The 23,304-nt window shown below is 46.7% G+C and overlaps 1 protein-coding gene and 2 long non-coding RNA genes across 4 annotated transcripts; all 3 read right to left on the bottom strand.

Moving 5' to 3' along the window:
- Positions 1–7,438: 7,438 nt before the first annotated feature.
- LOC148393685 (janus kinase and microtubule-interacting protein 3-like) lies at positions 7,439–8,600 on the bottom strand. Its single transcript, XM_088385739.1, has 2 exons — positions 8,197–8,600; positions 7,439–8,117 (listed from the first exon to the last, which is right to left on the bottom strand). Exons 1-2 carry the CDS (start codon positions 8,407–8,409, stop codon positions 8,001–8,003), a joined length of 330 nt encoding a protein of 109 aa, XP_088241865.1. The 5' UTR covers positions 8,410–8,600; the 3' UTR covers positions 7,439–8,000.
- Positions 8,601–9,660: 1,060 nt separating this feature from the next.
- Positions 9,661–12,374, bottom strand: LOC148393684 (uncharacterized). 2 transcript variants are annotated; one of them, XR_015860371.1, is made up of 4 exons: positions 12,186–12,374; positions 10,600–12,061; positions 10,445–10,515; positions 9,661–10,308 (listed from the first exon to the last, which is right to left on the bottom strand). It is a non-coding gene; the product is annotated as an uncharacterized LOC148393684 (long non-coding RNA). The 2 variants fall into 2 exon arrangements; XR_015860370.1 differs by having other exon boundaries at positions 10,445–12,061.
- A 3,831-nt stretch (positions 12,375–16,205) lies between these two features.
- On the bottom strand, positions 16,206–23,278 carry LOC148393683 (uncharacterized). The gene is made up of 4 exons (XR_015860611.1): positions 23,167–23,278; positions 16,755–16,840; positions 16,397–16,564; positions 16,206–16,284 (listed from the first exon to the last, which is right to left on the bottom strand). It is a non-coding gene; the product is annotated as an uncharacterized LOC148393683 (long non-coding RNA).
- Positions 23,279–23,304: the final 26 nt, after the last annotated feature.

Here is a 23,304-nt window from a genome sequence, read left to right as displayed (position 1 = left end):
CATTTGGCCACAACCAACATTCACAGATACAACACAATGTGACGTGCGGGGTTGAGGTTAAAGGTTGAGTGAAGGGCCCTCGTTTTAAACTACTTTTTTGAAAAGGATTGGGAACAAGTAAGACGTATTTAATTTATTTAATGGGAAGTAGTAAGAGCTATTGAATTTAATCTATGTATTATATTCTATTGTATTGTATTCTGTTGTATTCTTTTGGATTGTATTCACACTAACCCCACTAAAACTTCAGCCCACAAAAACTCGCCTCTGGCGCCTAGCCTCTGGCACTTAGCCTCTAACACTTAGCCTTTAACACTTAGCCTTTAACACTTAGCCTTTAACACTTAGCCTAGAAGGTGAATAAATAGGGTTAAAGGTTGAGTGAAGGGACCTCGTTTTAAACTACTTTTTTGTAAAGGAGTGGGAACAAGTAAGACGTATTTAATTTATTTAATGGGAAGTAGTAAGACTTATTAAATTTATTTAATCTACTTTTCTTCCCAGGCAAAATTTGATGTGCTGCAATTCCAAATTTCCAAAGTGAATGAAGGAATGAAGTCCTTTAAATTATGATTTTGTATAAATACTAGGCATTAACACAAAATCGACGGCACAAAATGGGCAGACTTTACTTGTTTGAAAAGGACTGGTTACAAGACAGACTTTTTTAATTTATTTAATGGGAAGAAGACTTATTTAGTTTAATTGATCTATTTTTGTTCCCTGCCAAAATTCGATTTGCTGCAATTCCAAATTTCCAAAGTGAATGAAGGAAAGAAGTCGTTTAAATTATGATTTTGTTTAAATACTAGGCATAGACACAAAATCTACGGCACAAAATGGGCAGACTTTACTTGTTTGAAGAGGACTGGTTACAAGACAGACTTTTCTGATTTATTTAATGGGAAGAAGACTTATTTAGTTTATTTAATCTATTTTTGTTCCCTGGCAAAATTGGATTTGCTGAAATTGTATTTTGCCAAATCTTGCCTTGAGACCTGATAGGAAGTATTAAACGCTTAGTTAAATCAATACAAGTTGGTAATAAGAGCGAGTAATGTTGGTTGAACCGATGAATGAAGGTTGAAAGCAATTTAAATTATGACTTTGTATAAATACTAGATATTAACAGAACATCTACTGCGCGAAATGGGCAGAGTTTACTTGTTTGAGAAGGAGTGGCTTATTCAAAACTAAGATTTATTTAATCTGTTTGTTCCCAGGCAAAATTGGATGTGATGCAATTCCAAATTTCACCACATGATGGTGCCCAATTTTGACTTCATAGGACATATTAAACACTTAGCTTGTTATTATGTTCAAGGTAATCAGATTTGTTTATTATTCTAATGGCCTCTTCAAAACTATTCTGGATTACTACTTTGGATCTATTCTACATTACTTGGCAACAACATACTCTGTAACAGATTAGGCAGTATAATCATATCTGTTAACTTGAGAGTGCCCACACTCAATCTACTTATCGTGATGTGTTAAATCAATTACTGTTAGACATTATTTGTCTGATAATCTACCAAATCTTTGAATTGAAGAATTTGTGATTTAATTAATAGCTTGTTGTTATGTTAAGGGTAATCAGACTTGTATATAATTCTAATGGCCTTCTTTTGAAAACTATTCTGAATTACAACTTTGGATCTTATATTACTTTGCAACAATCTACTCCGTGACAGATTAGGCAGTATAATCACATATGTTAACTTCAGTGCCCACACTGTATTTATTTATGGTTATTTGTTAAATCAAGTACTGTTAGACATGAAATAGGAAGTGTTTAACATAAATGTTATGGCTACTCACCATTGTAGCTCGCTCCTGGTCAATGATACGAGCCTCTTCTTGCAGTGGAAAACTTGCAGCCAACAAACACCGTGGAACCTAAAGGAATGAAATTAAACAGTAACATTTCGCCTCGACCAATTTTCACACGTACAACGCAACGCGGCTACACTTCTGCTATTACAAACGTAAATCTCCTTAAACACAATGAGTGTTACTTACCGTGTACGCTCTAGACGGTCCAGTTGCAAGCAGAAAATAAAGATATTTCTGTTGATAATCGTCGCTGCTCAGTGGCTCACGGCCATCGCGCCAACAGATTTGAATTTTGGCGGAGGTTCGGGCAATTACGTCATATCCACGGCACATGACTGCGACGTAATACCCGCTTATCTGAAACGGCAGTTAAAAGTAGAGTTACATCAAGTTTTCTTGGAACCTAAACGAATGAAAGAAAACTATCATTTGGCCACAACCAACATTCACAGATACAACACAACGTGCGGGGTTGGGGTTAAAGATTGAGTGAAGGGCCCTCGTTTTAAACTACTGTTTTGAAAAGGAGTGGGAACAAGTAAGACGTATTTAATTTATTTAATGGGAAGTAGTAAGACTTATTAAATTTATTTAATCTACTTTTCTTCCCAGGCAAAATTTGATGTGCTGCAATTCCAAATTTCCAAAGTGAATGAAGGAATGAAGTCCTTTAAATTATGATTTTGTATAAATACTAGGCATTAACACAAAATCGACGGCACAAAATGGGCAGACTTTACTTGTTTGAAAAGGACTGGTTACAAGACAGACTTTTTTAATTTATTTAATGGGAAGAAGACTTATTTAGTTTAATTGATCTATTTTTGTTCCCTGCCAAAATTCGATTTGCTGCAATTCCAAATTTCCAAAGTGAATGAAGGAAAGAAGTCGTTTAAATTATGATTTTGTTTAAATACTAGGCATAGACACAAAATCTACGGCACAAAATGGGCAGACTTTACTTGTTTGAAGAGGACTGGTTACAAGACAGACTTTTCTGATTTATTTAATGGGAAGAGGACTTATTTAGTTTATTTAATCTATTTTTGTTCCCTGGCAAAATTGGATTTGCTGAAATTGTATTTTGCCAAATCTCGATTTGAGACCTGATAGGAAGTATTAAACGCTTAGTTAAATCAATACAAGTTGGTAATAAGAGCGAGTAATGTTGGTTGAACCGATGAATGAAGGTTGAAAGCAATTTAAATTATGACTTTGTATAAATACTAGATATTAACAGAACATCTACTGCGCAAAATGGGCAGAGTTTACTTGTTTGAGAAGGAGTGGCTTATTCAAAACTAAGATTTATGTAATCTGTTTGTTCCCAGGCAAAATTGGATGTGATGCAATTCCAAATTTCACCACATGATGGTGCCCAATTTTGACTTCATAGGACATATTAAACACTTAGCTTGTTATTATGTTCAAGGTAATCAGATTTGTTTATCATTCTAATGGCCTCTTCAAAACTATTCTGGATTACTACTTTGGATCTATTCTACATTACTTGGCAACAACATACTCTGTAACAGATTAGGCAGTATAATCACATATGTTAACTTGAGAGTGCCCACACTCAATCTACTTATCGTGATGTGTTAAATCAATTACTGTTAGACATTATTTGTCTGATAATCTACCAAATCTTTGAATTGAAGAATTTGTGATTTAATTAATAGCTTGTTCAGGGTAATCAGACTTGTATATAATTCTAATGGCCTTCTTTTGAAAACTATTCTGAATTACAACTTTGGATCTTATATTACTTTGCAACAATCTACTCCGTGACAGATTAGGCAGTATAATCACATATGTTAACTTCAGTGCCCACACTGTATTTATTTATGGTTATTTGTTAAATCAAGTACTGTTAGACATGAAATAGGAAGTGTTTAACATAAATGTTATGGCTACTCACCATTGTAGCTCGCTCCTGATCAATGATACGAGCCTCTTCTTGCAGTGGAAAACTTGCAGCCAACAAACACCGTGGAACCTAAAGGAATGAAATTAAACATTAACATTTCGCCTCGACCAATTTTCACACGTACAACGCAACGCGGCTACACTTCTGCTATTACAAACGTAAATCTCCTTAAACACAATGAGTGTTACTTACCGTGTACGCTCTAGACGGTCCAGTTGCAAGCAGAAAATAAAGATATTTCTGTTGATAATCGTCGCTGCTCAGTGGCTCACGGCCATCGCGCCAACAGATTTGAATTTTGGCGGAGGTTCGGGCAATTACGTCATATCCGCGGCATTTGACTGCGACGTAATACCCGCTTATCTGAAACGGCAGTTAAAAGTAGAGTTACATCAAGTTTTCTTGGAACCTAAACGAATGAAAGAAAACTATCATTTGGCCACAACCAACATTCACAGATACAACACAACGTGCGGGGTTGAGGTTAAAGATTGAGTGAAGGGCCCTCGTTTTAAACTACTGTTTTGAAAAGGAGTGGGAACAAGTAAGACGTATTTAATTTATTTAATGGGAAGTAGTAAGACTTATTAAATTTATTTAATCTACTTTTCTTCCCAGGCAAAATTTGATGTGCTGCAATTCCAAATTTCCAAAGTGAATGAAGGAATGAAGTCCTTTAAATTATGATTTTGTATAAATACTAGGCATTAACACAAAATCGACGGCACAAAATGGGCAGACTTTACTTGTTTGAAAAGGACTGGTTACAAGACAGACTTTTTTAATTTATTTAATGGGAAGAAGACTTATTTAGTTTAATTGATCTATTTTTGTTCCCTGCCAAAATTCGATTTGCTGCAATTCCAAATTTCCAAAGTGAATGAAGGAAAGAAGTCGTTTAAATTATGATTTTGTTTAAATACTAGGCATAGACACAAAATCTACGGCACAAAATGGGCAGACTTTACTTGTTTGAAGAGGACTGGTTACAAGACAGACTTTTCTGATTTATTTAATGGGAAGAGGACTTATTTAGTTTATTTAATCTATTTTTGTTCCCTGGCAAAATTGGATTTGCTGAAATTGTATTTTGCCAAATCTCGATTTGAGACCTGATAGGAAGTATTAAACGCTTAGTTAAATCAATACAAGTTGGTAATAAGAGCGAGTAATGTTGGTTGAACCGATGAATGAAGGTTGAAAGCAATTTAAATTATGACTTTGTATAAATACTAGATATTAACAGAACATCTACTGCGCAAAATGGGCAGAGTTTACTTGTTTGAGAAGGAGTGGCTTATTCAAAACTAAGATTTATGTAATCTGTTTGTTCCCAGGCAAAATTGGATGTGATGCAATTCCAAATTTCACCACATGATGGTGCCCAATTTTGACTTCATAGGACATATTAAACACTTAGCTTGTTATTATGTTCAAGGTAATCAGATTTGTTTATCATTCTAATGGCCTCTTCAAAACTATTCTGGATTACTACTTTGGATCTATTCTACATTACTTGGCAACAACATACTCTGTAACAGATTAGGCAGTATAATCACATATGTTAACTTGAGAGTGCCCACACTCAATCTACTTATCGTGATGTGTTAAATCAATTACTGTTAGACATTATTTGTCTGATAATCTACCAAATCTTTGAATTGAAGAATTTGTGATTTAATTAATAGCTTGTTCAGGGTAATCAGACTTGTATATAATTCTAATGGCCTTCTTTTGAAAACTATTCTGAATTACAACTTTGGATCTTATATTACTTTGCAACAATCTACTCGGTGACAGATTAGGCAGTATAATCACATATGTTAACTTCAGTGCCCACACTGTATTTATTTATGGTTATTTGTTAAATCAAGTACTGTTAGACATGAAATAGGAAGTGTTTAACATAAATGTTATGGCTACTCACCATTGTAGCTCGCTCCTGGTCAATGATATGAGCCTCTTCTTGCAGTGGAAAACTTGCAGCCAACAAACACCGTGGAACCTAAAGGAATGAAATTAAACATTAACATTTCGCCCGGACCAACATTCACACGTACAACGCAACGCGGCTACACTTCTGCTATTACAAACGTAAATCTCCTTAAACACAACGAGTGTTACTTACCGTGTACGCTCTAGGCAAAATTGGATGTGATGCAATTCCAAATCTATCTGAAACGGCAGTTAAAAGTAGAGTTACATCAAGTTTTCTTTTTTAATCAACACAATCATTTACAACCGTTGACCAGAAAGAATCGTCGAAATTCGACGTCCCCCACAAACGCCACGCTCACTCGCTTTTCAGGGCAACAAAAGTACTTCTTTTTAAAAACGATGAGTTGTACTTACCGTGTACGCTCTGGACGGTCCAGTTGCAAGCAGAAAATAAAAATATTTCTCTTGTTAGTCGTTTGTTACCATCCGCTGTGTCTTTGTCAACATCGCCGCCATTTTCCTACTTCCTGCTGCGAGCCGCGCCCACGGATTTAAATTTGGGCGGAAGCTCTTTCCATTGGCGTCGTTTTCGCATATAGCAAATCCGATTGGTTGGGAAGGGGGCACGGTTATGCAGCCGAGGGGTCCTGTGATCGGTGGGATGTAAAGTAGGCGTCGACGTCACGTCCGCGTCACGTGACCACGACGTGGCAGACGTCATATAGCAACCGCTGTTTTGTTTAGTAGACTTACAGTTGTTATGCATTGACATAATGGCGCACACACCAAATAGATTTAAATAAATTAAATAATTCTTCTGCCCACTCTCTTTTAAACAAGTTAACTCTCCCCGCGGATTTGAATTCCGGCGAAAGTTACGCCCATCGACGTCACGTATGTCACGTGACCACGACGTGGCAGATGTCATATAGCAACCGCTGTTTTGTTTAGTAGATTTACAGTTGTTATGCATTGGCATAATGGTGTGCACTCAAAATAGATTTAAATAAATTAAATATTTCTTCTGCCTACTCCCTTTTAAACAAGTTAACTCTGCCCACGTCCATTGACGTCTTGTCTGCGTCACGTGACCACGACGTAGCGACGTCATATAGTAACCGCTGTTTTGACCAGTAGACTTAGTTATTATGCGTTGACATAATGGCGCACTGGTTAGCATGGCCACCTCTTAAGCATGATGATGCGGGTTCGACGCCTGATCAATGTTAGCATGGAGTGAGCTGAAGTGCATGGCGCTGAAGATTTGAATCTTTGAAATGCGCTGAGGTCTGACATATCAGGCAGAATGGTTTGCCATCACGTTCAACAAAAAATAGAAACTTTCCCACTCTGATTAAAACGTCCTGTGTTCATCTACGTATTTTCGTTTTGCTGTGCATCTTTTCCCTGCCATTTCGAGAGCCCAATTGACACTCATAGTTTAAAGAAATGTGTTTGCCCATCCTACTTTGTGGAATTTCACCACATGCGCTTTTGACCAAAATACCAAATTGAACTCAAGTGAAGCCAACACGCACAACCCCCCCCCCCCCCCCCCCCACACACACACACACACACACAAATGTTGATATGAACATAAAAGAGCCGCATGCGGTTCGGGAGTTGCGGCTTGGCCAAACCTGTACTATACAACTTTATTTGTATAAAATTTTCACAACAGCTGTCACACAAACAAAGCGGGAAAAACCGAAGACGTGCGTGTTCCGCCCACGCTGGATTTATTTGCACCTTTGAAAAGACACCGTATTGCCGCAGATGTGGCAAAGAGTACTTTTGGGCATCTGAGACGGAAGGATGTCCAAAGCATCACGTCACCTGCTCTGGTAGGCATGGTGGTGGGACGTTGAGGTCAACCGCTTTGGGGTTGGCTGACTCTTTGATCGCAGGATGCCACACACTTGAAGACAGAAGCAGAAAAGCAGAGCTAAATGCAAAATGTACTCACCGGTGACTCCAATTTTTTTCCCCCCTGAAGAAACAGCTGGACGGGTGGCCCCGGCTGGCCAGTGGGACTCTTGTTATTCTGACCCTTTTTAGTGCGCGTTTGGGGCAACAACCGTTTTTTGTGGCGCTCTCTTCTGGTTCAAAAGTGCCCTGCATGTGAATTTGCTTTTCCTGCCTTCTGATTGGATGAGCGCCGGTGTGACGCGGTGCCTCTGTCACCGTGGCGGGGGGTATACGTTGGCATCGGAGCGTCTGCCAACGTCTGAGACCGGCTGGCAGTGTATCGGAGGTGTCGAGTGCGGTGCCGCTGGAGCTCACTCACCAGCTGGTGTTAGGGCCACAGAATGAAGGCCAAGGAGAAGAATAGAAAGAGAAACAGAAACTTCTCCTCCAATTGTTTGATTTGTCTCTTCTGAGCTTCGATGAATTCTTTCAGCTCTTTGTTCCTCTAGGACGGACAAATGGAAAGTGGCATTCAAAAGCCAGTAAGCGTGCAAGTAAGTGCCGGGCTGGCTTTGGGCCCTTACCTGTTGCGCGCTGTGCAGCAGATCCATTCTCTCTTGGAGGATGCAAGCGTCGCGCTCCCTCAACTCGCACATCAGGGCTCGCTTCCATTGGTCCACGGCGCTCCTAAGCTCTTCTCTCTGATCCGCCGTCAGCACGTCATTCACGCCAGCGTGGCTGGCTTTTTCGCCGTCCGTGGCGGGGCAGTCCCGCTGCGGTAGCGCCTCGTACAACATGGCCTCCAGCTCCAGGATCCTCTGGGCCGCAATCCTCGTCCATCAGTGGTCCGGCGGGAGATTTGAGGGCGGCTTACCTTATGAGCCTGGTCCATGGAACACTTCCTGAAGTCCAACTCTTCATCCAGGTAGCCCTTCTGCTTGCAGAACATATCCTAGCACAGCTCAAGGTCAGAATTGTTGGGGCACATTGCCGGAGTTCCCCTTGGCTGATGTCGCGTGTCTGTCTACCTTCTCACTTTCAATGTCCAACATCTTCTGTTGAAGTGTTGACTTGGTCACTTTGATGTATTCTAACCACTGAGGAAAGGCTGCTGTCACATAAGCAGAATGCGAGAGCGTGCGTGGACGTGCGTGTTACCTTCTCGGCTAGGGTGAGAAGGGTCCTGGCGTGAATCACGACCACCTGCTCCTCGCTGGTGAGATTCTGCAAGAGCCCAAAGGCACAGCGTCAACAAGCTTCTTTCAGCGCAAAGCCTTCCAAAAGTCACATTTGAGCCGCCGAGTCTCGTGGAGTGCGAACATAAGGAGTTCGACATACACTTACGGCGTTATAGCCCAGGATGTCCAGCTTCTTCATCAGATCACTGATGACGATGTCCGGGGGAAAGGCGCAAGGAGCAATGTAAGGTGTTCTGGGACCTCGGGTTAAGGTTAGGGTTGCGAGGGACGCCTTACGTACGCTCACGCCCTCGGCCTCGCAGTAGATCTGCAAAGGGCTGAGGCCGTCTGGGAAACGGACTTGCAGAAACTTCAAGACGGGGGAGCGCCACTCCCTCTCCTGAAAGGCAGAGGCATGCATCCGTCCGTCCGTCCGTCCGTCCGTCCGTCACATCTCTGGCCTCAACACGCTTGTGCGAGTCTTCCCACCTCCAGCTCCAGGATGCGGAACTCAAGCAGTTCGTTTTGGTCTCGGATATCCTGGATGTGCTCTTTCAGACGCGCTTCTTCCGCCTCCATCCGCCTGACCTGAAAAGACAGTCAGACCTCATCTGCGGGGCTTCCCGACAGGTGTGACGCCAAGCGACTCCGCCCAGCGCCTTTCTTTCCGTCACCTTTTCGGCCAACTGCTGATTGCTCTGACGCAGCAGCTGCTTCTCCTCCACCCACTTGACATTCTAGAAGAGACAAACGCGTGGACAGCTTTGGAATGTTGTGTCATTTTCATCCACAAATTCTTTGGTTGACTGGAAAATGACATTTGCTTTTCTCCGCATTTTCCCAGCCACGTTCGGGGGGGGGGGGGGGGGGGGTTGGTCCAGTAATGCCAGACGGATGAGTGACTGAAGAATGTAGCTATTTTGTCTGAGAAAAAGGTGTGCTCATTGATGAGCTTACCTGTCCTTGTTGCTTCAGCGCTGACTCCAGATCTGCTACTCTGCTTTGATAGTGACCCATTTCTACCATCAGCTTTTCTCTGGTCTGAAAGGAGGAGGAGGGAGGCTCCTCCTCCTCCTTTCAGACCAGAGAACACCCGAGGCTGGGTGAGAACGGGGAGGCTGCGACCCGGCCGGGGGTTGCGGGAAGGGGCGCCACCTTGATCTCCTTCTCGGCGTCGTAGTCCCCTTTCGCTGGTCTGGGCTAGCAGAGCGTAGGCTCGTTGCAGCGCTTGATATTCTTGCGTCAGCTGGCGGTAGCGAAGCTCCGCCTCTTCATGCACACACCAATGCAACACAGCACTAGTACCAGAATCAGTCAGACCGGCGACAAAGCACCCGCGACGCAAAGACGAGTCCGATTCCAGGCTGAAGAGGAATGTTTGGTGCCAATACGCTGGCAGAAATGGCGGGCTACCTCTTCGGGTTCCGTGTCGGGGGTTCTGTCGGTGTGAAAAGACAAGGACGATCCGTCCGAGTCCACCAACACGTCTTCGTCGTAGCCGTAAAATGTTTCGATGACCTGCGGGCGCGGAAGCAAACATCTCTCTGAACAAACTGAAGCGACACCTCACGATGAATCGACGAGAGGAACGATAGCGAGAAAAAGGCCATTTCATCTTGCGCAACACCAAGCAGCCGCAAACAAACAGACTCACCTTGCAGGACCTCACGCTTTGTTCCTCCTCAGAGATTCTCGACGTCGGTATCGTAGCAGCAAATCTCTCTCCTGTCGACACAAATAATCCGCCTTTGAGATTCTTTGGATGCAAAGGGAACGAACGGCTCCGGCGCAGAAACAAACGCGACTCACAATGACATTTCTGACATGAGCTCCTGTCTCCAGAGCCTGAAAAACACGTCACCGGCGATGATTGGAGGGACGCTCGTCTTTTCCAAAAGTGACAACTACAGGGTGTGTCAGGGTTTTCCAGATTATCTTTATCGTATCATTGTTTTGCTTTGACTTTGACTGCGACCTGTAATAAATAATATTATTTATCCCTTATTTATCCCTATCGCTTATCCCTTCCTACACAAAGTCGTAAAACACCCCTTGCTATGTTTTGACTAGAGGTCAAGGGCTTCCTCTATTCAATCCACTCTTACACCCACCCTGTTTCTCTTAATTAAAATGCTCGTGCAGGAGCCGAGAGTCAGACTTCATTCGTACAACGGATGGACTCTCCACCTGCAGGTGTCCAAAAGAACTTACTTGTCTCCCGTGTGGTTCTTGCAAAATAAGTTGGAGCGAGCGCAACTCTAACAGGGTGCATTTTGCCACTAGCTGCCTACGGACAATGACGTCGCGCTCGCGGCTCATGGTTGACGGGCTGAGCAGCCGGGCAAGTCCGTCGTTTTCAGCGCACAGCGAGTGGCAAAGGCGCTGACAAAACGGGAGCTTTGAGCTGCTGAAAACGGCAAAACAAGTCTAAAGCGTGTTCAAACGCGTGCGCACAATGCTCCTGCTTGAAAGGTCGGAATTTAAGGGGCCAATTTTTTGGATGGCGGCCGCCGGCCAAGCTTTGGACGGAAAAGGTTTCCTGGCGACAGCGAGCGAGCGCGGCGCTGCCGTACGTGCACCGAGTCGCCTGCCTGAAGACCTTGGACAAGTCGTCGATGATGTGCCGCTGCTCCACAACTTGAAGGAACTCCATTTCACCGTCCTGCTGGCCGCAACCGCGGTCCAGGTCATTGAGCGAACTAGGCCTTCTCTGTGGAACACAAATGCAGTGGACTCTGTTGGCACGCCGCCGTTGTCCGCGTCGACTTACCAAGCTTGCCATCTCCTCGTTCTCCTGGGTGACAAAGCGCACTTTGTTTTCAAGGCGACACAGCACCAGCGAGAGTTCTTCATTCTTCCTGCTCAGGCGTTTGTTTTTGTACAGGAGTGGCAGAAACTGGCTTTCTGTTTCTCTCAGTCGCTTTAGCTGCAAGCATGAAGTGCGGGATGTGAAAGACGCACAACACGCGGGCCAGAACGTATCCATTCCTTTTGCATCGGTTTGAACGGAATCGTGGCTTTGGCTCCCAATAAAAGACATCTACCAGGCAACCGACTCGCCGCGCCGCTCAACTAATAAGCAAGCGCAATGGGTGCCTCGCTGGATGGCGCGCATCAAACGTAGCGCAAACCTTCAAGCGTGCCGTCAATAAATTACCAGTTCATTGCGCTCTTCAGAAAGCAGGGCGTTTCGATCCTCCAGTTTCCTGATGACTGCGCTGAGCTCAGCGATTTTCAGATGAAACCGTCGCGTGTCCCGATCCTCCTGAGACTGAAAACGCCCCGCAACACACACACACAAGCACTCGTTCAAAGTTCAAAACTGTTTTTGTGCTACCTTCCTCCAGCAACGAACTAAGTCATGCGTACTGCAAGTGTGTGATGAGGTGGCTTACGCAATGAAGAGGATTGCTAGTAGCGGCGTTGACCCCACTTCCAGGGTAGTTTAGGCCCGCCCTTTGGGAATCCCTCAGGGCAGCGATCTGCTGCTCGGCAGCCTGAGTCTGCAGCTGAAGGCGGTGGACGTGGCCGGCCCCAGGGCTTCATCCAAAACACTAACCGCTCTGTCTTTCAGCTTGATCTCATCCGTCTGGATGTACAAACGGGGAGCGCTCAGGCAGGCGGGCAAACTCATTTGCCAGAATTGTGACAAAAACAAAGAGAGCAACCGGCCAATTTTTTTCTTGAATCGACTAGAACACCTTTGCTGTGACAAAAGCGAAGCGAGCAACCGGACATTTTCTTCTTGTGAAATAGAATAGAATAGAATGCCTTAGGTGTCATTGCACTGCAGGTATACAACGAAATTGGGAACATAGCCACGCACCGCGCATCTGATCAGTCCTACCAGTCGGCGGATCTCCCTCTCGCAGTCTCTCTTGGTTCGGCTCAGCTCCTCCCGATGCTGGTGATGAGCCGATCGGAGCTCGGCCGCTCGGGACTGCCAGGCCTGCTGGGCCGCTGCCAGGGCTTCTTCCGCGCTCCTGGTGGAGGCGACACCGCTCGGTCTCCCGACACCGCCGCGTCTCCTCCACCTCCGCCAGCAAAGCGCCCCCCCTCCTCACCTGAGCAGACATTGCGCCACACCGGGCCGTTGAGACCGCAACGGAGCGCCGCGACGCTTACTGGGGACAAGCTACACAATACGGTAGCGGCCGCATCGAAGCCCGACGTGGCGTGCGGATAGTCAGACACGGATAGAGCGGATCACCTTGTCCATGGAGCCGTCCCTCAGGCTGAGGACCAAGGCATTCAGTCGCTGGATCTCTCCATCTTTGATTTTGATCACTCTCATCAGCTCCATTTCATGCTGCCGCAGTAATGTCTCCCTGGTAATGGCTAACTCTTTCTGCTTCTCCTCATGGAGTTTGCTTTTGAGTTCCGTCATGGCGGCGGTGGCACGGTGGTGCTCCGCCCGCAGGTCCTGACTTCTCTCTCTCTCCAGACAGCTGACCTGACATGACTTAGACTTAGACTTAGACAAACTTTATTGTCATCTTGTCTGCACATGGTGCATACAAAACGAAATTCCGTTGCATACGTCTTACAACAAAGTAGTGATATTGCAGTTGAATAGAAGTAACATACCCTATGAAAATATATATATATATATATATTAAAAATAAGTATAAAGTGCAGCAGTGATAATTATGCAATAGTGCAAGTAGGCAAAACAGTATTCAAGAGTGTGCAGAGGAATGCTAAACCATGTATTAAACTTCTATTTAAAGGGTTTATACAAGTTCAGTAAAGTTGGTAGTGCGAGATAGTGCAAGATAGAGGTCCGTAGTGTCATAAAGTACAGTTCTGTGAATGTGTGATGCAGAGTTCAGTTTAGAGCTCAACAGTTCTAGTGTTCAACAGTCTGATGACAGCAGGGAAAAAGCTGTTGCAGAACCTGGTGGACCTGCAGCGGATGCTGCAAACCTCTTCCCAGAGGGCAGCAGGGAGAACAGTCCATGGTGGGGGTGTGATGGGTCATTGATGATGTTACGGGCACGGGACATGCAGCGCTGAGATGAAATGTCCTGAATGGAGGGAAGAGGAGCCCCTATGATCCTCTCTGCTGTCCTCACCACTCTCCTCACGTTCTTCCAATCGGAGGCGGTGCAGCCTCCACACCACACAGAGAGACAGCTTGTCAGAATGCTCTCTATGGTGCTCCTGTAGAACGTCCTCATGATGGGTGGGGGCAGGTGGGCTCTCCTCATCCTCCGCAGGAAGTACAAGCGCTTCTGTGCCCTCTTGACCAGTGCCGTAGTGTTCATAGTCCAGGTGAGGTCTTCTGTGATGTGGACCCCCAGGAATTTGGTGGTGCTGACCACCTCCACAGCTGAGCTGTTGATGATCAGTGGAGCGTGGTGAGGCTGTTTTTTCCTGAAGTCGACGATGATCTCCTTCATCTTCTCCTCATTCAGGATCAGGCTGTTTTCTCTGCACCAGCCCACCAGCTGCTCCACCTCCTCTCTGTAGTCCAGGTCGTTGTTGTCTCTGATGAGCCCCACCACCGTTGTGTCGTCTGCTGACTTCACGATGTGATTGGTGGTGAACCTGAGGACGCAGTCGTGTGTCATCAGGGTGCACAGCAGGGGGCTCAGGACGCAGCCCTGAAGGGAGCCTGTGCTGAGGGTGATGACATCAGAGGTGTTCTGTCCGACCCGGACTGACTGAGGTCTGTTGGTGAGGAAGTCTAGCAGCCAGTTGCGAAGGGGGGTGTTGAAGCCCAGGTGTTCCAATTTTCCTACCAGATGCTGTGGGATGATGGTGTTAAACGCTGAGCTGAAGTCCAGGAACAGCCTCCGCACATGGGTGTTCTTCTCCTCCAGGTGAGCCAGGCTCAGGTGAAGAACGGAGGAGATGGCGTCCTGAGTGGAGCGGTTTTGCCGGTCGGCAAACTGGAACGGGTCAAATAATAGGGGGAGTCTGGAAACGATGTGACCTTTAAGCAGCCTTTCGAAGCACTTCATCATAACCGGAGTCAGTGCAACAGGCCGGTAATCATTAAATGAGGTGATTTGAGGTTTCTTCGGCACCGGAATGATGGAGGCAGTCTTAAAGCACGCCGGCACTGTGGCTTGGCCCAGCGAGGTGTTAAAAATGTCTGTGATGACCCCAGCCAGATGACTTGCACATTCCCTGAACACACGCCCAGGAATGTTGTCGGGGCCAGGGGCCTTACAGGGGTTGACTCTCCTCAGGGTCTTCAACACATCGGCGGAGTCAAGGCAGAGTACCTCCTCTTCCTGATGGGGGACAGTTTTAACTGCTGGAGTGCCGTTTAGTGCCTCGAACCTCCCAAAGAAGTTATTTAGACCATTTAGAAAGTCAGCATCAACTACACCCACCGGGGGGGGGGAGGGTGAGTTGTAGTCTGTAATCGCCCGTATGCCTTGCCACATACTCCTGATGTTTTTGACGTCGTGGAAACGATCCTGAAATTTTCGACTGCGGTCTCGCTTCGCTATCCTGATGGCACGGTTCAAGTTGGCTCTCGCTGTCCTCAGTGTCTCCTTGTCGCCAGACTTGAAGGCAGAGTTCCGCGCTCGTAGCGTTTGACGTACCTCCTCAGTCATCCAGGGTCGTTGGTTGCCCCGGGTGATGATATTCTTAGTGGTGCTGACGTCCTCGGTGCATTTGTTGATGTAGGCTGACACAGTCATGGCACACGCATGTCTAATCTACATCGGGAAAACTGGGAGGGAGGGAGGCAGGCAGGGAGGCAGGCAGGGAGGCAGGCAGGGAGGCAGGCAGTGTCTGTCTGTTGAGGTTTTCACCTTGTTCTTCTCCTGCTGAAGTTCTAACTGGACGTCCATCAGTTTGGTTCTCAGCTCGTCATTGGCGGCCTGAAGGGCGTCCGTTCGCTCCGCCTTGGCCCGCCCTGCCGGAGCTCGTTTGGACATCTCTTACTCGAGTCTCGCCCGGTCGTCAGTCAGAGATCACAACATTTGTACCTGGAGAGCACAAACGCAGCGCTGTTTTCCACTGGCTTCGAACTCAACTTCAATCGGTACCGTAACTTACAACATCATAAACATAGAACTAGCTTGACTTATTCATTGAATAAATGCATTTGGTTCTTCAAAACTGCATCACGCAACATAGCGTGACCGAGACGGCCGTTATCCACCTGCGTGAAGTTATTTGGTGAAATGAATGAGATGTTTAAGACACCATCGTTCTGTCTCTATGTAGATGAAGGTAAATAATCGATTGCTGAAGGTCCAAAGGTGTTGTGATAAACAAATAAACATATTAGTGATTAGTGACATATTTGTGATAAACATATTAGGCAGGATAATCACATATGTTAACGTGACTGCCCACACTGTATTTATTTATGGTTATTTGTTAAATCGAGTACTGTTAGACATGAAATAGGAAGTGTTTAACATAAATGGAAGACGAAAGGGGTACTCACCATTGTAGCTCCTGCTGGTCAATGATACGAGCCTCTTCTTGCAGTGGAAAACATACAGCCAACAAACACCGTGGAACCTAAAGGAATGAAATTAAACATTAACATTTAGCCTCAACCAACATTCACAGATACAACGCAACGCAAACTACACAAACGTAAATCTTTTTAAACACAATGAGTTGTACTTACCGTGTACGCTCTAGACGGTCCACTTGCAAGCGGAAAATAAAGATATTTCTGTTGATAATCGTCGTGTTTGTATCCGGTGTCTCGCTCAAGGCCATTGCGCCCACAGATTTGAATTTTGGCGAGAGTTCAGCCTATTGACGTCATTTCCGCGGTGTAATACCCGCATATCTGAAACGGCAAAGTTAAGAGTAGAGTTAAATAAAGTTTTTAGTCAACGCAATAATTTACAACCGTTGACCAGTCGAAATAATCGTCGAAATTTGGCGTCTGTGGCTGGAAGCAGACGCCGAGTTCGACATTCCTGCCAAACGCCACACTCCCTTGCTTTTCAGGGCTAAAAAAAAACAGTTGTAATTACCTTGTACGCTCTAGACCAGGGGTGTCAAACTCATTTTTTTGGCGGGCCGCATTGTAGTCATAGCTTCTTTCGGAGGGCCATTATGACTGTCAACCCAAATAAATGTATGAGCACCTCATATTATACACAGTAAAATCTACAAAACAAACTGACAAAGGACTCGTTTTCAAATCAGACGAATAAAAACTGGTCAAATATTTTTAAAAAATATATATTAAAAGTGAAGACAATTTGCAATTCTATTAATGACACACAAATGTCATGCACAATTTGTCTTCGCGGGCCACATAAAATGATGTGGCGGGCCGTATCTGGCCCCCGGGCCTTGAGTTTGACACCTGTGCTCTAGACGGTCAAGTTGCAAGCTGAAAACAAAAATATTTGCCTTGTTAGTCATCGTGTTACTAACAGCTGTGTCTTGTTTGCCAGAACTGCCGCTTTCCTACTTCCTGTTGCAAGCCACGCCCACGGATTATAATTTTGCCGTGAGTTCCGCCTATTGACGTCATGTCCGCGTCACATGACTGCGACGTAATATTATCTAAAACTGTTTGTGCGGTATTGTGTTGTTCTGTGCGGTATTGTGTTATTCTGTGCGGCGTCGTGTTGTTCTGTGCGGCGTCGTGTTGTTCAGTGCGACGTCGTGTTGTTCAGTGCGGCATGGTGTTGTTCAGTGCGGCATGGTGTTGTTCAGTGCGGCATGGTGTTGTTCAGTGCGGCATAATGTTGTTCAGTGCGGCATAATGTTGTTCAGTGCGGCATGGTGTTGTTCAGTGCGGCATGGTGTTGTTCAGTGCGGCATGGTGTTGTTCAGTGCGGCATAATGTTGTTCAGTGCGCCATAATGTTGTTCAGTGCGGCATGGTGTTGTTCAGTGCGGGATGGTGTTGTTCAGTGCAGGATGGTGTTGTTCAGTGCGGCATGGTGTTGTTCAATGCGGCATGGTGTTGTTCAGTGCGGGATGGTGTTGTTCAGTGCGGCATGGTGTTGTTCAGTGCGGCATAATGTTGTTCAGTGCGGCATGGTGTTGTTCAGTGCGGCATGGTGTTGTTCAGTGCGGCATGGTGTTGTTCAGTGCGGCATGGTGTTGTTCAGTGCGGAATGGTGTTGTTCAGTGCGGCATGGTGTTGTTCAGTCCGGGATGGTGTTGTTCAATGCGGGATCGTGTTGTTCAGTGCGGGGTGGTGTTGTCCAGTGCGGGATGGTGTTGTTCAGTGCGGCATGGTGTTGTTCAATGCGGGATGGTGTTGTTCATTGCGGCATGGTGTTGTTCAGTGCGGCATGGTGTTGTTCAGTGCGGCATGGTGTTGTTCAGTGCGGCATGGTGTTGTTCAGTGCGGCATGGTGTTGTTCAGTGCGACATAATGTTGTTTAGTGCGGCATAATGTTGTTCAGTAAGGCATAATGTTGTTCAGTGCGGCATGGTGTTGTTCAGTGCGGCATGGTGTTGTTCAGTGCGGCATGGTGTTGTTCAGTGCAGGATGGTGTTGTTCAGTGCGGCATGGTGTTGTTCAATGCGGGATGGTGTTGTTCAGTGCGGGATGGTGTTGTTCAGTGCGGCATGGTGTTGTTCAGTGTGGAATGGTGTTGTTCAGTGCGGAATGGTGTTGTTCAGTGCGGCATGGTGTTGTTCAGTGCGGCATGGTGTTGTTCAGTGCAGGATGGTGTTGTTCGATGCGGCATGGTGTTGTTCAGTGCGGCATGGTGTTGTTCAGTGCGGCATAATGTTGTTCAGTGCGGCATGGTGTTGTTCAGTGCGGCATGGTGTTGTTCAGTGCGGCATGGTGTTGTTCAGTGCGGCATGGTGTTGTTCAGTGCGGCATAATGTTGTCCAGTGCGGCATAATGTTGTCCAGTGCGCCATAATGTTGTTCAGTGTGGCATGGTGTTGTTTAGTGCGGGATGGTGTTGTTCAGTGCAGGATGGTGTTGTTCAGTGCGGCATGGTGTTGTTCAATGCGGCATGGTGTTGTTCAGTGCGGGATGGTGTTCAGTGCGGCATGGTGTTGTTCAGTGCGGCATAATGTTGTTCAGTGCGGCATGGTGTTGTTCAGTGCGGCATGGTGTTGTTCAGTGCGGCATGGTGTTGTTCAGTGCGGCATGGTGTTGTTCAGTGCGGAATAGTGTTGTTCAGTGCGGCATGGTGTTGTTCAGTGCGGGATGGTGTTGTTCAATGCGGGATCATGTTGTTCAGTGCGGGGTGGTGTTGTTCAGTGCAGGATGGTGTTGTTCAGTGCAGGATGGTGTTGTTCAGTGCGGCATGGTGTTGTTCAATGCAGGATCGTGTTGTTCAGTGCAGCATAATGTTGTTCAGTGCAGCATGGTGTTGTTCAGTGCGGCATGGTGTTGTTCAATGCGGCATGGTGTTGTTCAGTGCGGGATGGTGTTGTTCAGTGCGGCATGGTGTTTTTCAGTGCGGCATAATGTTGTTCAGTGCGGCATGGTGTTGTTCAGTGCGGCATGGTGTTGTTCAGTGCAGGATGGTGTTGTTCAGTGCGGCATGGTGTTGTTCAATGCAGGATCGTGTTGTTCAGTGCAGCATAATGTTGTTCAGTGCAGCATGGTGTTGTTCAGTGCGGCATAATGTTGTCCAGTGCGCCATAATGTTGTTCAGTGCGGCATGGTGTTGTTCAGTGCGGGATGGTGTTGTTCAGTGCAGGATGGTGTTGTTCAGTGCGGCATGGTGTTGTTCAATGCGGCATGGTGTTGTTCAGTGCGGGATGGTGTTGTTAAGTGCGGCATGGTGTTGTTCAGTGCGGCATAATGTTGTTCAGTGCGGCATGGTGTTGTTCAGTGCGGCATGGTGTTGTTCAGTGCGGCATGGTGTTGTTCAGTGCGGCATGGTGTTGTTCAGTGCGGCATGGTGTTGTTCAGTGCGGCATGGTGTTGTTCAGTGCGGCATGGTGTTGTTCAGTGCGGAATGGTGTTGTTCAGTGCGGCATGGTGTTGTTCAGTGCGGGATGGTGTTGTTCAATGCGGGATGGTGTTGTTCAGTGCGGCATGGTGTTGTTCAATGCAGGATCGTGTTGTTCAGTGCAGCATAATGTTGTTCAGTGCAGCATGGTGTTGTTCAGTGCGGCATGGTGTTGTTCAATGCGGCATGGTGTTGTTCAGTGCGGGATGGTGTTGTTCAGTGCGGCATGGTGTTTTTCAGTGCGGCATAATGTTGTTCAGTGCGGCATGGTGTTGTTCAGTGCGGCATGGTGTTGTTCAGTGCAGGATGGTGTTGTTCAGTGCGGCATGGTGTTGTTCAATGCAGGATCGTGTTGTTCAGTGCAGCATAATGTTGTTCAGTGCAGCATGGTGTTGTTCAGTGCGGCATAATGTTGTCCAGTGCGCCATAATGTTGTTCAGTGCGGCATGGTGTTGTTTAGTGCGGGATGGTGTTGTTCAGTGCAGGATGGTGTTGTTCAGTGCGGCATGGTGTTGTTCAATGCGGCATGGTGTTGTTCAGTGCGGGATGGTGTTGTTAAGTGCGGCATGGTGTTGTTCAGTGCGGCATAATGTTGTTCAGTGCGGCATGGTGTTGTTCAGTGCGGCATGGTGTTGTTCAGTGCGGCATGGTGTTGTTCAGTGCGGCATGGTGTTGTTCAGTGCGGCATGGTGTTGTTCAGTGCGGCATGGTGTTGTTCAGTGCGGCATGGTGTTGTTCAGTGCGGAATGGTGTTGTTCAGTGCGGCATGGTGTTGTTCAGTGCGGGATGGTGTTGTTCAATGCGGGATCATGTTGTTCAGTGCGGGGTGGTGTTGTTCAGTGCAGGATGGTGTTGTTCAGTGCAGGATGGTGTTGTTCAGTGCGGCATGGTGTTGTTCAATGCAGGATCGTGTTGTTCAGTGCAGCATAATGTTGTTCAGTGCAGCATGGTGTTGTTCAGTGCGGCATGGTGTTGTTCAATGCGGCATGGTGTTGTTCAGTGCGGGATGGTGTTGTTCAGTGCGGCATGGTGTTTTTCAGTGCGGCATAATGTTGTTCAGTGCGGCATGGTGTTGTTCAGTGCGGCATGGTGTTGTTCAGTGCAGGATGGTGTTGTTCAGTGCGGCATGGTGTTGTTCAATGCAGGATCGTGTTTTTCAGTGCAGCATAATGTTGTTCAGTGCAGCATGGTGTTGTTCAGTGCGGCATAATGTTGTCCAGTGCGCCATAATGTTGTTCAGTGCGGCATGGTGTTGTTTAGTGCGGGATGGTGTTGTTCAGTGCAGGATGGTGTTGTTCAGTGCGGCATGGTGTTGTTCAATGCGGCATGGTGTTGTTCAGTGCGGGATGGTGTTGTTCAGTGCGGCATGGTGTTGTTCAGTGCGGCATAATGTTGTTCAGTGCGGCATGGTGTTGTTCAGTGCGGCATGGTGTTGTTCAGTGCGGCATGGTGTTGTTCAGTGCGGCATGGTGTTGTTCAGTGCAGAATGGTGTTGTTCAGTGCGGCATGGTGTTGTTCAGTGCGGGATGGTGTTGTTCAATGCGGGATCATGTTGTTCAGTGCGGGGTGGTGTTGTTCAGTGCAGGATGGTGTTGTTCAGTGCAGGATGGTGTTGTTCAGTGCGGCATGGTGTTGTTCAATGCAGGATCGTGTTGTTCAGTGCAGCATAATGTTGTTCAGTGCAGCATGGTGTTGTTCAGTGCGGCATGGTGTTGTTCAATGCGGCATGGTGTTGTTCAGTGCGGGATGGTGTTGTTCAGTGCGGCATGGTGTTTTTCAGTGCGGCATAATGTTGTTCAGTGCGGCATGGTGTTGTTCAGTGCGGCATGGTGTTGTTCAGTGCAGGATGGTGTTGTTCAGTGCGGCATGGTGTTGTCCAATGCAGGATCGTGTTGTTCAGTGCAGCATAATGTTGTTCAGTGCAGCATGGTGTTGTTCAGTGCGGCATGGTGTTGTTCAATGCGGCATGGTGTTGTTCACTGCGGGATGGTGTTGTTCAATGCGGGATCGTGTTGTTCAGTGCGGCATAATGTTGTTCAGTGCAGCATGGTGTTGTTCAGTGCGGCATGGTGTTGTTCAGTGCGACATAATGTTGTTTAGTGCGGCATAATGTTGTTCAGTGCGGCATAATGTTGTTCAGTGCGGCATGGTGTTGTTCAGTGCGGCATGGTGTTGTTCAGTGCGGCATGGTGTTGTTCAGTGCAGGATGGTGTTGTTCAGTGCGGCATGGTGTTGTTTAATGCGGCATGGTGTTGTTCAGTGCGGGATGGTGTTGTTCAGTGCAGGATGGTGTTGTTCAGTGCGGCATGGTGTTGTTCAGTGCGGCATAATGTTGTTCAGTGCGGCATAATGTTGTTCAGTGCGGCATAATGTTGTTCAGTGCGGCATAATGTTGTTCAGTGCGGGATGGTGTTGTTCATTGCGGCATGGTGTTGTTCAGTGCGGCATGGTGTTGTTCAGTGCGGCATGGTGTTGTTCAGTGCGGGATGGTGTTGTTCAGTGCAGGATGGTGTTGTTCAGTGCGGCATGGTGTTGTTCAGTGCGGCATGGTGTTGTTCATTTCGGCATAATGTTGTTCAGTGCGGCATAATGTTGTTTAGTGCGGCATGGTGTTGTTCAGTGCGGGATGGTGTTGTTCAGTGCGTTATAATGTTGTTCAGTGCGGCATGGTGTTGTTCAGTGCGGCATGGTGTTGTTCAGTGCGGCATGGTGTTGTTCAGTGCGGCATAATGTTGTTCAGTGCGGCATGGTGTTGTTCAGTGCGGGATGGTGTTGTTCAGTGCGGGATGGTGTTGTTCAGTGCGGCATGGTGTTCAATGCGGAATGGTGTTGTTCAGTGCAGGATGGTGTTGTTCAGTGCGGCATGGTGTTGTTCAGTGCGGCATAATGTTGTTCAGTGCGGCATGGTGTTGTTCAGTGCGGCATGGTGTTGTTCAGTGCGGCATGGTGTTGTTCAGTGCGGCATAATGTTGTTCAGTGCGGCATGGTGTTGTTCAGTGCGGCATGGTGTTGTTCAGTGCGGCATAATGTTCAGTGCGGCATAATGTTGTTCAGTGCGGCATGGTGTTGTTCAGTGCGGGATGGTGTTGTTCAGTGCAGGATGGTGTTGTTCAGTGCGGCATGGTGTTCAGTGCGGGATGGTGTCTTTCAGTGCGGCATGGTGTCGTTCAGTGCGGCATGGTGTCTTTCAGTGCGGCATGGTGTCGTTCAGTGAGGCATGGTGTTGTTCAGTGCGGCATGGTGTTGTTTAGTGCGGCATGGTGTTGTTCAGTGCGGGATGGTGTTGTTCAGTGTGGCATGGTGTTCAGTGCGGCATGGTGTTGTTCAGTGCGGTATCGTGTTGTTCAGTGCGGTATCGTGTTTCTCAGTGCGGTATCGTGTTGTTCAGTGCAGTATCGTTGTGTTGTTCGTATTGTGTTTAACACTTAGCCTCTAACACTTAGCCTCTAACACTTAGCCTCTAGCATCTAGAAGGTAAATAAATAGGAAGGAAGGACTCACCGGTGACGTCTTCGCCCACGTCCAAGCGTTGTACTTTGTATTTTCATCCTTCTGACAGTGGAAAACATAGCCAACAAACACCGTGGAACCTAAACGAATGAAAGAAAACTATCATTTGGCCACAACCAACATTCACAG

The sequence above is a fragment of the Syngnathus floridae genome, chromosome 9 (genome assembly GCF_059516105.1).
Source record: "Syngnathus floridae isolate MCC-2025c chromosome 9, RoL_Sflo_1.0, whole genome shotgun sequence".
Lineage (NCBI taxonomy): Eukaryota > Metazoa > Chordata > Actinopteri > Syngnathiformes > Syngnathidae > Syngnathus > Syngnathus floridae.
Note: the sequence above shows the minus strand (reverse complement) of the source record. Positions and strands in the feature narration are given on the sequence as shown.

Coding starts and splice junctions, on each gene's coding strand:
- LOC148393685 (XM_088385739.1), bottom strand. CDS start 8,409: ATGTTGTACGAGGCGCTACCGCAGCGGGACTGCCCCGCCACGGACGGC. Junction 8,118..8,196: donor TGCTGCACAGCGCGCAACAG/GTAAGGGCCCAA, acceptor TGTCCGTCCTAG/AGGAACAAAGAGCTGAAAGA.